We start from the raw sequence: 14,466 nt of genomic DNA on the forward strand, positions 1-14,466 counted from the left end.
TGTTAGTCGAGTTGATATCTTTGATAGATGAAACCAACCCCAGACACAAGCAACCGGCTGTATACCTTACCGGCACAGGGTCAGTTCTTTCTGTTTGGCTAGGTTGTCAGTAGTGCTCTTGGAGACGGGAGCTACCGAGGAATATTTGATTCCTCTTCCATATACACCTACGTACAAGATTTTCTACAACTGCACCCCTCAGCTGAAAGAATACATTTTTGCCATTCAATCAATATGACGAAATATTTGTTTAAGTAGGTGCTTTAGAATTTGGCAAGTTTTGACAGTGACAAAAGTTTGAGGCTAATTACTGACAGCCTTCTGTTCAAAAATAAATTTTCAAATCAAACCAATATTGATCGATGTATGTTTACATTTTATATTAAAATTCAATTACCTATATTGACCTTACAGCGAACATATACATTCACTTTGTACCATTAAATGTAAGCCCACAAATATGTACAAACTTGAGATCGAAATGTGCATAAATTAACGACAAGGTGACTAAATCTTACCAGAATAATTTGCATAAAATCTATAGTCAACAAAAAACATCAAAAGTTTCACGTATCAAGCGATTTCCGCTGAAAACTGATACTTGCCTATACGTTATGTGAGGAAAAATGTGTCGTAAAATATGACCAACATAAATATAAAATATTTTCACCTAAACCAGCTATATTTCGCCCCTGGTCAAATGACAATGACCATTTTAGTGGCTGGACGGTGGATTTATGATACAAAATAATATTTCATATACAAATGATTATGCGACTTTATGAAGACAAAATATGGATTAACGTGTAATTAAATATCTTTATGTGATATACATCTAACTCAAGTGAAGAAACGAAAGTTGTATAGGTATTTAAAAGAGTATTTTGAACGTTTATTCTCTGTTAAGGAGATCTTAGAATATAAAAAAGGATTCATTAATGCAATACAACTCGTGACTTTGATTATAAACTTCAAGTAATGATTCGAAATTCATAGGCATGTTTTAATACCTACATAATAAGTGGTATATATAGGTATAGTTTATTTATAACGTTTGAAATACTGTCGCAATATCAATGATTTCAACTTTTCTATTCTTAAACCTAGGAAATCCCAGTTGTGATTTATTCCATTGTTAAATCGTTCATTAAGTTACAGTTTATCAAACCAGAAGTTTGAATGGTATCTATTAACTTATGTTTGTTTAACGGAGAGAGTAAAATTGATATTTCGGTTAAAGTATACAGGTATTTAACTTTTAAAGTGCCTATCTTATCTTTTAACGATAACAATAATAATAATCATAATAATAATGATAGAAATAATAGTAGTAGTAGTAATAAAGGATTTCTTTACATGTACGTTTATTTTTTTGCAATTCTAAAAAAAAACAAAGTTACAATTAATCTTATTTTGTGTTAAAGGCATTCTGTTTAGAACCTTCCTTACTATTATAAATATTAATTTAATCTACGATTATTAATTCATGACAAATCTGTAATATTACAGCACGCCTTTACATTAACGAATATCGGAAAAATCTTTTTGTAAATAGCGAGTGCTGGTGTTCTGATTGGTTAATGGAGTCACATGGCAAAATACCGGCTATTCAATACACTACGGTGCTATGGGAGGTTACGTTTATGTATAATGCATATCGTAAAACGTTACTTATATTTTGTATAGGTGGAATTTCATTCTATTAAAAGGTCGAGACATGTCTAGATAGGATTAAGTAAAAACGGATTAGTTCCAAGTTCGTTATTTGGTTAAACGTTACGCGGCGGAAGGAAAAAAATAGGTTAAATACACATCTCAGCTGTGTGATACATGTAGTTGATTGACAGTGAGAGCTTCAGATGCTGAATACTTGTGTTTTCTAACAGCGCGTGGGTTTATTTATAGCATCCGCTGTTGATTGTCACTTAATTGAAACAAACATCATTTATGGTATATATTTAGCTCTAATTTTTACAGGAATATTTTGTGTCGTTTTTCAACAAAAGCAAGATGACGGATCAGGAAAAGGAAGGAAAGGCTTTTATTAAGAATGGTAGCGGGAGTAATAATGGAAAAATGAACAATCTACACGCGGATTCTCAAATGGGGATTAAAAGACAAATTCGCCAGTTGAAGAGATACATGATCGGTTTGGCAGCTCTTTTAGCCTTAACTTTTGTTATTCTCGTCATCACATTTTCCGTTTTATTCGCGAATCTCAAATGGGACATTGAAAATCACGATCATCCCCCCAAAATTGGTGCTCAGATGAACAAAGTTTTAGAAAAGGAGGAATTGTGTTTGTTATGCAATGAAGTGCGTTTAGGTCCTAGTGTTGAAGAAGATCAAATGTTGGATTATTTTGTGCGAAAACCTGGAGTTAATGGCAGAAACGATGAGGAATGTTGTGTAGAAACACCAGCACAGTTACTCAAATTACTTCAGATGGTAAGTGTTTTTTCATTATTTCAAGTACCTACAAATATATGATTCAGAAATACATGTACTCTTTGCTTTTAAAGATATAGTAGACTTAGAGTTAGAAAAGTTTTTAGTTCATTTCCCAAGCCATAAGGCTCAGCCACCTAACGTTTAATGATGGACTGCTTAATGAAACCCTAGGTATCTTTAATTAGAAAAGAAGCAACACAGAATCGCAGACGAACCACCTCACGGGATACATGTTGATACAATTAGCGCACGTTATGAATTAGCGCACATTATGAGATTCCTCTCTTCCCCCCATATTAATCTATATGTCTGCAATTTTGTTATATGAATGTTCAAATAGATTCTGACACTTCAAAGAGAACAATTTCAAACACATTTCTTCCATTTATAAGACAATGCACATCTATCAGTGAACGTGGAGAGAGTTTTCTGAATATTTCATCGTGTTTTTACACGTACTTTATTCATCAATCATCGGGTTGTCCGTTTTCTCCCAGAAATATTTGACTTGGTTCTTCGAACGTTTGTCTGGTAATACAAGCACTCGGTTTTCTGTATACATATTTTTATAAATATCGAAGACGTGATGAGGAAACATATTTTGTCCGCAAATTGAAAAATAAGGCAACATATTTTGTCCGTAAATTGATAAATAAACTCTCAGGATATTTAATGTTGGTATATATAACCGGGAAATTGTGCTTTTTTTTTCATTTGAGGAAAATATTAAGTTTGATAAGTTATCAGAACCACTACACACAAAATCACATCAGTGATATTATTTCAAATTTTAATATCTTTATAGTTTTGAACTAGTAATAAAGTTTGTTTTGAACTGTGTTCGCTTCCCAGTACTCTAATTGAATCCCGGACCTTTTATCGTGACGTGGCTTAAATAAGTTATGGCATTCAAATAAGAAATATTAATAAGAATTTTTCCTATTGTTTATTCAACGCACCACTGTAGATATTAATGTTTTGATCAGGCAATGTTTGTCAATATGCCATTTAACAATGTTCAATTGCAAACAAGCGATTCGAGTCATCGGGTACTTATAGAAAGAAATAGATAAACATTAAATATGTATACTAAACGCAAGATACCATTATGTTTTATCCTTTTAAAGCATTAAAATACAGTACCGTATATATGAACATTGATTCTTTGTCCTTTATTTTAATTTGTATAGATCAAAACTTCAAGAGACTTGCCGTATTGTCATAATCCTCGAAACGCAAACTACTCTCAGAGAAAAATGTACAGTAACTGTGCTCTGAGGGGACATAATTCTTCCCTTTTCTTTTCTTCTTTTTTTTTCATTTTAAAGATTGAACAGTAAATGAATATTTCACAGTACGAAAGAGTTACAGTGTCATAAACCTACTCGTTCATTAACTATAGTTTCCATCCCCGACCGTATTTTGGGGGAAATTTTGGGAAAAACGGCGGTAGCTAATTACAGCACTGTTTCGTTGATGAATCGTCTCGGTATTGTTTTAAGTTTAAAACGTTTTCATGGTTATTAATCAAAAGTTCCGCAATCAATAACGGCGGTATTCCATCAAAATGAATTTTCTCAAAAAGTCGGAAATTTTCTCTATTAAGTTAAATATAATGACGAAAATTGAGAAATGACTCAGCAACAGGTTATAACGCTAAATCATAACACTTTTATGTGTGTAATACTAATCTTTCATTAATATCTTTTGTTCACTTTTTGGATGTACCGGTTGTATATATACAGGAGAGTCTGCCGGGCGGTTCCAGCAAAGGTTTCGTGTGCGAACCACACTAGCGCCTCGAATGACTGCCCAGAACCTTATTTATAAGTAAATTGATCGAACTTTCTAGAATATTTAAGTTTGCAAACGATTTCAAGAAAGTTTTACCTTTCTTTTCTCTTGAAAGAACGTATATTACAACATGAAAGTAATAAAATACATTTACGCGCATGCATCAGTAAAAATGCATCCGGTCCCATTCCAGCTTTTCTCATTAAAATGTCAAGATTTTGTAATTAACTTCAGGTAGATAAAACTTATTGAAGTCAATAAAATTTTAGATTGGTTTTATGATGTTCCTACAAGTTCATAAGGCGGTTTTGATTTGAAAAAAGAGCATGCGTGATAACATAAATACCCCCATTAATACGGCGTCAAAGTCTCGTATAAAATCCGTATTTAATCCGTACTGAAATTACATCAATATCTGCAATCAAAGTTTGAGCTTAATTTGATGGTTCCGAAAATTTGTATATTTATAATGAAGAGTGAGACTTCGGCTCGATACTATTCAAACGGTTCCCGAACGGTATTCCCAGCAAGGTCTTTTTAATAGATTGTTTTTGGGGTGGGGTGGGGGTTAACGCCGTTTTTCAACAGACTTTTCAATTATGTAACGACAGTTAACTTAACCAGTGTTTCTGGATTCTGTACCAGTACAAACCTGTTCTCCGCAAGTAACTGCCAACTTCTCCGCATGAATCAGAGGTGGAGGACGAATGATTTCAGGCTCGATCAAATCGTCACGGAGAACACAGGGTCCGCCCGGGGCCCGAACTCGCGACTCCGTGATCCGTAGATCTGCGATCTCCCTATTGAGCTAAAGGGGTGGGTTGTTTTAATAGGTAATCTTACTCTTTGTTACTGCATCGATATACTAGTACATGTCAGAAGCCATTTTTCCTTGGAAGAACGTGTGCTGGGGGAGACATTTAAGAGCTTCTCAGGAAATTCCAGTATCTTGGCTGTGATGGGATTCTGGACCTCTGAAATGACAGCCAAACGTGTTATTTTTGCACCCTTTAAAGGCATGTGATACTGTTTTCAAATATCACAGAAATCTAACTACTGAAAACAGAACTGGGTTACTTTTTTTTTTCTACGGTTACTATGTACGTTTATTTATTTTAGTTCGTCTTAATTCAACCACTGACCGAAAGTGTTTTTGAAAACAAGTTTACATGGTTAAGTCTAACATTATCAACAATCTACCTGACTTATCTGTTCAACCTCTGCCTGAACAAAAGATTTAATTAAAATTTTAATTCAGTACCTATCCATTGTCCAAATATATGTATATACTATTGTTGTATACATTTCCACTTCGAAAACATATCTATACAATGGCACTTAGTCTGTTGGACGGACTTAAGGTATTATCGGAATCCGAAATACCAACATTTTAGTCATTTTCTAGTATGTATGGCGTAGGTGACAAAGGTTTTATTCATTTCTTAATATCTTTATATATTTGAGATATATGTATGTTAAGAGAATCACATTACAGTTTTTATGACTATAATAAAGCCTTCATTGTCATCTTTTGGGTATTTCGACCCCGACTTTGATATAACATTATTATTTTTATATTTAGAAGATTTTGGGCGGAAAGTTATATTTTATAGTGGTTACATTTTCGTAATATTTCTATAAAAAGTAATTTTAGAATATACCTAAGGTAAAGTATTAAGTGAGTCTGATCTCATGATACGTATTAAATCCGTCTGTTTAACCCTAACCCTGCTAAAATTATAGAATGAACTTGTCTGTCTTTCAGTTTGGACAGTACCATTAACTGTTAAAAGGGGTGCTTGACTGAATGGCGAACAGTGAAGATCATGATCAGACTGCACTGATGTGCAGGCTGATCATGATCTACACTGGTCGCAAAGTCAGAATCACTTGCCGCCAGCAGGCTAAAGGTTAAATCCGTATGTTTAACTTGTGAAAAAGAGACAATTTTCATTCTGACATTTAGAATGGAGACATTTTCTTTCGGAGTCTGGCCATGTAACTTCGATTCCTCAGTAAAATTATTTTCGACAGACACAGTCTTACACGTGCTTTATAATATCTTTTTTTTTCGTTCGACAAACCCAGTGTGACAGTTAACAATGCATAAAACGATTTCCACGAAAAACTGTTGCAAGTAAAAACGAACACGAAGTTTCACTGTCGGACATTCTCGTGCGATTGTTTAAAAATGGACGGAAAAACCGCAAACAAGTCATGTATGCGTGATATAATACTTAAAGACCATTCAAATCAAGTGCTCTCAAATTGTCAACATCCTTAACAAATGAACTTAGTAAGGGTCAAAAACACAATGCTTGACCTCTGGGTGTCATCTAAATCAAGGTTAGTCAACAAAATTGGAATTAGTCATGATTCTTTGTAAACATCCAGCGTCCACTTGGGAAAAGAGCAAAGTTGTGGTGTTGTTGAAAATGGCGGTGAAGAACTACGATACTAAATGCTAACACACTGGTACATTTGTTGTTAATGATGACAGTAATAAAAATATGATGATGATGATGATGATATACTAAATGCTAACACACTGGTACATTTGTTGTTAACGATGACAGTAATAGAAATATGATGATGATGAAGATGATGTTGATGATATACTAAATGCTAACATACTGGTACATTTGTTGTTAATGATGACAGTAATAAAAATATGATGATGATGACGATGATGCTGATGATATACTAAATGCTAACATACTGGTACATTTGTTGTTAATGATGACAGTAATAAGAATATTATGATGATGACGATGATGCTGATGATATACTAAATGCTAACACACTGGTACATTTGTTGTTAATGATGACAGTAATAAAAATATGATGATGATGAAGATGATGTTGATGATATACTAAATGCTAACACACTGGTACATTTGTTGTTAATGATGACAGTAATAAAAATATGATGATGATGACGATGATGCTGATGATATACTAAATGCTAACATACTGGTACATTTGTTGTTAATGATGACAGTAATAAAAGTATTATGATGATGACGATGATGCTGATGATATACTAAATGCTAACACACTGGTACATTTGTTGTTAATGATGACAGTAATAAAAATATGATGATGATGAAGATGATGTTGATGATATACTAAATGCTAACACACTGGTACATTTGTTGTTAATGATGACAGTAATAAAAATATGATGATGATGAAGATGATGCTGATGATATACTAAATGCTAACATACTGGTACATTTGTTGTTAATGATGACAGTAATAAAAATATTATGATGATGATGATATACTAAATGCTAACACACTGATACATTTGTTGTTAATGATGACAGTAATAAAAAATATTATGATGATGACGATGAAGATGATGATATACTAGATGCTAACACACTGGTACATTTGTTGTTAATGATGACAGTTATAAAAATATGATGATGATGATGATATACTAAATGCTAACACACTGATACATTTGTTGTTAATGATGACAGTAATAAAAATATTATGATGATGATGATGATATACTAAATGCTAACACACTGGTACATTTGTTGTTAATGATGACAGTAATAAAAATATTATGATGATGACGATGATGATGATGACATACTAAATGCTAACACACTGGCTCATTTGTTGTTAATGATGACAGTAATAAAATACTATGATGATGACGATGATGATGATGACACAGTGGTAGTAAATGGTATATTAATACTTCCTCATGGTTCTATTACTGTTGCTGCTTCTGCTGCTGCTGCTGTTACGTTTGCTGCTGCTTTTGATGATGTGAACGTGAAAGTGATACATAGTAAACCATAAGAAAAATAAGCGACTACTACTGATGTCACTGATGATGACAGTGATGATGATGATGTTGTTGTTGTTGTTGTTGATAGCGAGGACGAAGACAATGATAATGACGACGATTATGATGATAATGCTTTGTTGATGATTACGACGACGAAGACAGTGATGATGATGACGACGAAGATGATGATGGTTGCTATTTTTGTTGATGATGATTACGACGACGACGACGATGATGATGATGATGATAATGATGATGACGACGACGACGACGACTACGATGATGATGAAGAAAGGTGGTGCAAATAACATTAGGAAAAAGTAGCAAATGGTGATAATGCTGAAGATAGCGGTGGTTGTTATCTTGTTTAATGTTCAGTACTTCAACTCCGAATGTGCAACCTTGAAAATTTGACAAAGAACTGCATAATTATGATACCTCATCGGCGCCCCCTGGTGAAAGACATCTGCTGCCTCTCATTATTCCCGAATGTTTTCAAAATCAAAACACAAGCTTCGTTTTGATGATGTTTTTTCTTATTTTTACTTTGTTTTTATTTTATTTTTGTGTCGTCTGCTTATGATATAATGTTGTTTCATTCTTGTCTCCCATAAATCGGTTCAGCTGAGCGTGGTAAACCATTTTATCAATTATCGTCTGCTAAATTGGAGGCTGTTATATCGCATCTGCCTTATCGAAACTATCTGACAATCAAAACTTAAAATTTTCAGTATGAAAAAAAGTTGATCACAAATGATAATTATCAGTAGCAATCAATATTTCAGTAAACAAACGTTTTGATGTTGAAGCAGACGACAGTTTGTAACAGATGAAGGCACGTGCCGTTTAGTTTCATACAATTTACAAACATCTCAAAACAGATGTAACGCTCACAAGTTATCTCTTTTATTCAGCACTAAAGGTGTTTAAAGTGTTCCTCTGATCCAAATTGTAATGTAAATTGTTTGAAAATTAGAAATAAAATTGTGCTTTTAATTTACACATTTCTTGAATTTATGTGCACGCCGAATGTAAATCCCACAGGCTCGCCGTTCCTGTTTTTAGCTAGATATGCAACAGACAACTAGCGTATATACACCTTTGAGCGAGGAAGGTGTTAATTTTACATTTGTATTAGTTTATACTAATTTACTGTAGCTCGATTGTGATGAAAGCTTCAAGCTTATTTGAACCACTCTTGAGTCCGCTTCCTGGAAAAACCAGTACTGGTGTCATATGAGAAGGCATGGTTGTGACCCAGTGGGACTCAAACCCACGACTCACGGGTTGAGCGGCCGACACCTTAACCACAAGGCCACCGCTCCCCATTTGAATTAATTAGAATGTACTTGAACAAACAGCAAATTTAGTCACAGTTTCTCAATTTAGAACTGTTCTGTCGCAAGGTTGGTAGTAGAACCAGCCCACTCGGGACTTGAAACAACGGGCTTGAGTTTAGAAACAACTCAGCCGGAAGTTGAAACAGCACAGTCAATACAATGAAACATTTGCAAGTGAATCGCAAAGTTTAATGAATGTATATATCCAGATTTTATTAGTTTGGACGTTTTTTCTTTTAATTGTGATAAATTGCGAAGGAAAAGGAGAAATTGAGTTTGAAATGACGTATTTCTCATAATTTGGATATTTCATCATTGCGTTTCATTTTATTGTAATTATGATAAATTTTACCCTAAAAGACAGATCTTTAGGTATAATGAAGTAGGCTGTTAAATATATTTATGAAATTATTCATAAAATATCACTTTTATATCACCGTTTTTTATTTTGATTTTACCTTTTTACATGTGCTCATTATAAAGTCATTCGTGCACCTGTCATTTTACTGAAAGCCATTCCTGCGCAACCGTATGAGAAAGTTTGTTTGTAAAATCCTGGTAGAAGCTTCTATCTATCAGTGCTTGTTTAAAGTTGAAGTATATGATATATACTGACAGATATATGAAAAATATACATGCTTATTATATAAACTTACATTTTAGTGAAACATTTGCTTTATTACGTACATTTAGCAAAAGTATGTTGTATATAAGTGAAACATGTATTAACACTTGACATAACTTCATAACTCGACCCTGTTGAAGATGTAAACAAACGATATTCATACCTCTTTAATATGCAAATTCGTCATTTAAGTGGATTAAATAGCATAAAGGACTTTCGGATGAGTAATAATCGGAAAGTTATCTTTTCTGTAGTTCTGATTGTGAAATATTTTGATTCATAATTATTTCCGAGTACATTCATCGGTCGGTAAATAAAAGGTCTCGTTTTTAGGGTATCAAATTAAAAAAAGCAGTGCTAAAAAGTAAATATTTTATGAAATATAAAGCTTGAATAGAAGTAATCGTCGGCACTGCACTAAATATGCATCCAATAGCCGACACGTGCACTACTGATATACTAAAAAGACACTTTTTAAGTCAAATATATAGATGTATTAACATGAAGCCGAAATACGAGTAAAATATTACACCGAACTTGATTTGACACAACGGAACGTTTCATTTGCTTCGTACAATTTTGTACAAAAGAACGTGACGAAAAGAAAGAGAACGAAAAAGTTTTAATAAGAATAGAACAAATTAAATGTTTCTAAAAGTGTTTGAACTTCTGAGAGTTTAAAGTTATTATTTCAAATAAAATGACTGTTTAACTGTCAGTATTCTCGCACACTATGACCTTTAAAGCATTTAAGAACAGATAAAATCTGTTAAAAAGTCGCAGAGGTTTAATAATTGCTGCCGATTTTTTCTTTACATAATCGATAATCAAGGAAAATAAGGAAATTGGAAACTTCAAAATGAATGAAACCCAATCGTACAAGTATACATACATAATAATGCGTTTATATACACCGCTTTTCATATTCTATACAAAACTGTCTTTTCGTTACGCATCATTTGTTTAACCTAGACAACGTATATATACTTATAAAACGTTTGATCAAGCTGACACGCGTAATTTGATTGATTTTCGGTTTTATATTGACAGTTTTTATTTATATCTCAGTTCAGTCATAAAGGTTTGTGTACTTTTTAAAATTCTTTATCGGATACGTGTACATACAATGTATATGAACTGATATACATGTACATACAATGTATAGAACATGCAACGTATATGAATTTATATACATGTACATGTATGTTTATTCTGTACCATTCAGAAATGTAGACCTCGTTTAATGACTATGTTGTATTCATCATCATCAAAATCATCATCATTTACATCACGATCACAATATATATGCAAATTATCATCAAAGTTATCATCATTTACATCATTATCACAGTATATTTGCAGATTATCATCAAAATTATCATCTGATATTTACATCATCACCACAGTAAAGTTGCAAATTATCATCAAATCATCATCATTTACATTATAACCACATTTTATATGCAATTTATCATCATATCATCACCATTTACATCATAACCGCAATTTATATGCAATTTATCATCATATCATCACCATTTGCAATTTATCATCATATCATCACCATTTGCAATTTAACCACATATCATCACCAATTTATCATCATATCATCACCATTTACATCATAACCGCAATTTATATGCAATTTATCATCATATCATCACCATTTACATCATAACCGCAATATATATGCAATTTATCATCATATCATCACCATTTACATCATAACCACAATTTATATGCAATTTATCATCATATCATCACCATTTACATCATAACCGCAATATATATGCAATTTATCATCATATCATCACCATTTACATCACAAACGCAATATATTTGCCAGTTATCATCAAAATCATCATAACAAAATATATATGCAAGTATCATCATTTCCATCATAACAACAATATATATGCAAATTATCATCAAATCATCATCATTTACATCATAACCACATTTTATATGCAAATTATCATCATATCATCGCCATTTACATCATAACCGCAATTTTTATGCAATTTATCATCATATCATCGCCATTTACATCATAACCGCAATTTATATGCAATTTATCATCATATCATCGCCATTTACGTCATAACCGCAATTTATATGCAATTAATCATCATATCATCGCCATTTACATCATAACCGCAATTTATATGCAATTTATCATCATATCATCGCCATTTACATCATAACCACAATTTATATGCAATTTATCATTATATCATCACCATTTACATCATAACCGCAATATATTTGCCAATCATCATCAAAATCATCATAACAACAATATATATGCAAGTATCATCATTTACATCATAACAACAATATATATGCAAATTACCATCAAAATCATCATTTACATCATAACCACTATATATATGCAAGTATCATCATTTACATCATTGCCACAATGTATTTGCTAATTATCATCATCATTTATATCATTATCAAATCCATTTGCAAATTATCATCAAAAGCATCGACATCTACCATTTTACCACATTCCATTTGCAAATCAGTGATGAATAAACTGTCATATTATCATTAATAAAAAAAAAAAACAACAACTGGACAACAACCAATGGTCATAGGATAATTATAAAGTATACCTTTTTATATATTCTGCTATAAATCGCCAGTCCCTAGTTTGTTCTGTTGCCCGGTTAATAGCTCGAGATTGAGACAAGAAAAAGGGTACGCGGAGTGTATTTTTCGTCGTGTGAATCCAAAATAGAAAAGGGGTTCAAATAAGCTTGAAAAATTCATCAGAATCGAGCTAAAATGAATCTTAAAACAAAAGAAAATTCTCGAAATTAGTATTTTGTCACGTGACCATGCATGCCATCAGTACCGCGAGCCTCATATGAGATTTCTCCAGGAAAGTTTCAGCTATGAAATTCAAGGAGAATTATTTATTAATAATGAGCCATGCCATGGAAAACCAACATAGTGGGTTTGCGACCAGCATGGATCCAGACCAGCCTGCGCATCCGCGCAGTCTGGTCAGGATCCATGCTGTTCGCTTTCAAAGACTATTATTATAAGAGAAATCATTAGCGAACAGCATGGATCCTGACCAGACTGCGCGGATGCGCAGGCTGGTCTGGATCCATGCTGGTCGCAAACCCACTATGTTGGTTTTCTCATGGCACGGTTCAATTCATTATGATAGCTCTGTTAATAAAGAGTCTTTTTCGCACAAAAGAATATTTCCCGTTTAATTTGAATTAAAGGGAGACATTATTAAACTAGATAAATTAACGCCGCTGTTTGTTCAAATGTTTTTATACATGAAACGTTTGAATTGCATGGAATCTTATCTCTCTATGCAATTTATTTTGATATATATCTTTAATAATGGTTAAGTTATTAATGAGAATTGTTGTTTAGAATGGTTTATAGACCTATGTCATGGATTTCGTTAAGGTATCAGTTAACCTTTATATTAATTTTCTCTAAACGGCGCGAGACGTTTTAAGGTATTTGAGTGTCACGTACTTGCAGGACAAGGTGTGCAACGGTTATATATATTTTTGTCACCAAAAATTGTGGCTGTTGCATGGAGGCCACATCATTTTGCAAACAGCTGCAGCGGTGAATACTTGGTTTTTACTCTCTGAATCGTTTCTAAAAAACGAACTCTAGCTGTCTCATATTGTTTAAAATTAAGATCTGTTGAAAGTGCTAAAGTATACTTTAGTCACTTTTAGACTGCAGTGACTCCGATTACTTCGAAACATCATAAGCTGCGCTTATACCGTACAGTATTATGCAAGTATCTTTTCTATGATACAGATGGTTTAGTCTTATACATTCTGTCTTGTACATGTTTGTCTAGCGACATAGTAGGTCAGAGTGTGTTATTTTGTTATGCATATCATAAGCAATTACACGATATATCAGTGTTATGAAGGAATTTCTGCCAGCGTGTACTAGATTAGTTTATATACAAGACTAATATCAACTCAAGATGTAGCGATACAAAAAATCTATATTTTCCCTGTTTCTTTATTGCTTTATTCTCAGTACCGTCAAACATTTGAAGTTTTTTACTAGCTGACAAGTAACAGAGCGGCGGAAAAAAACAAAAGTCATTTCGATGTGATGCACATATACCGGAGAAACAGCTTGTGGTCTGGAAACGATCAATATTTTCTAAAGTCACCATCTGTTTCACTATCAAAACTGTCAGGTCTATGAATACACAATATTTGTTCAGCAATACATAATTATCTCGGTGATTAATCAATAAAACACGAATTATTCTCAGACAAAAATCGTATAATTGCCGGTAATTAATCCCGTCCGAAGAATGCTACACTTTTATGTCTAAATTATATACATTTCATACGGCATTATTTCTTCTCGTTTGAAGATAGCAAATTGTTCCCTCTTGGCTTACGACAGTTTATGTACAATTTATTTATCTCGAAGTG

The 14,466-nt window shown here is 33.0% G+C and overlaps 1 protein-coding gene across 2 annotated transcripts in view; it reads left to right on the forward strand.

Annotated features, from left to right (window-relative positions):
• Nucleotides 1–675: 675 nt before the first annotated feature.
• LOC123554920 (tumor necrosis factor ligand superfamily member 10-like) overlaps nucleotides 676–14,466 on the forward strand; it is a 47,256-nt gene continuing 33,465 nt past the window's right edge. Inside the window, exons 1-2 of one of the 2 annotated variants that reach the window (XM_045345353.2) lie at nucleotides 676–867; nucleotides 1,978–2,448. In XM_045345353.2, the coding sequence (XP_045201288.2) occupies nucleotides 2,011–2,448 (438 nt within the window). In that variant the 5' untranslated portion in view covers nucleotides 676–867; nucleotides 1,978–2,010. Of the gene's footprint in view, nucleotides 868–1,107; nucleotides 1,248–1,977; nucleotides 2,449–14,466 lie in introns of those variants that run through there. The other variant, XM_045345350.2, reaches the window with a different exon arrangement.

Source organism: Mercenaria mercenaria, chromosome 7 (genome assembly GCF_021730395.1).
Source record: "Mercenaria mercenaria strain notata chromosome 7, MADL_Memer_1, whole genome shotgun sequence".
Lineage (NCBI taxonomy): Eukaryota > Metazoa > Mollusca > Bivalvia > Venerida > Veneridae > Mercenaria > Mercenaria mercenaria.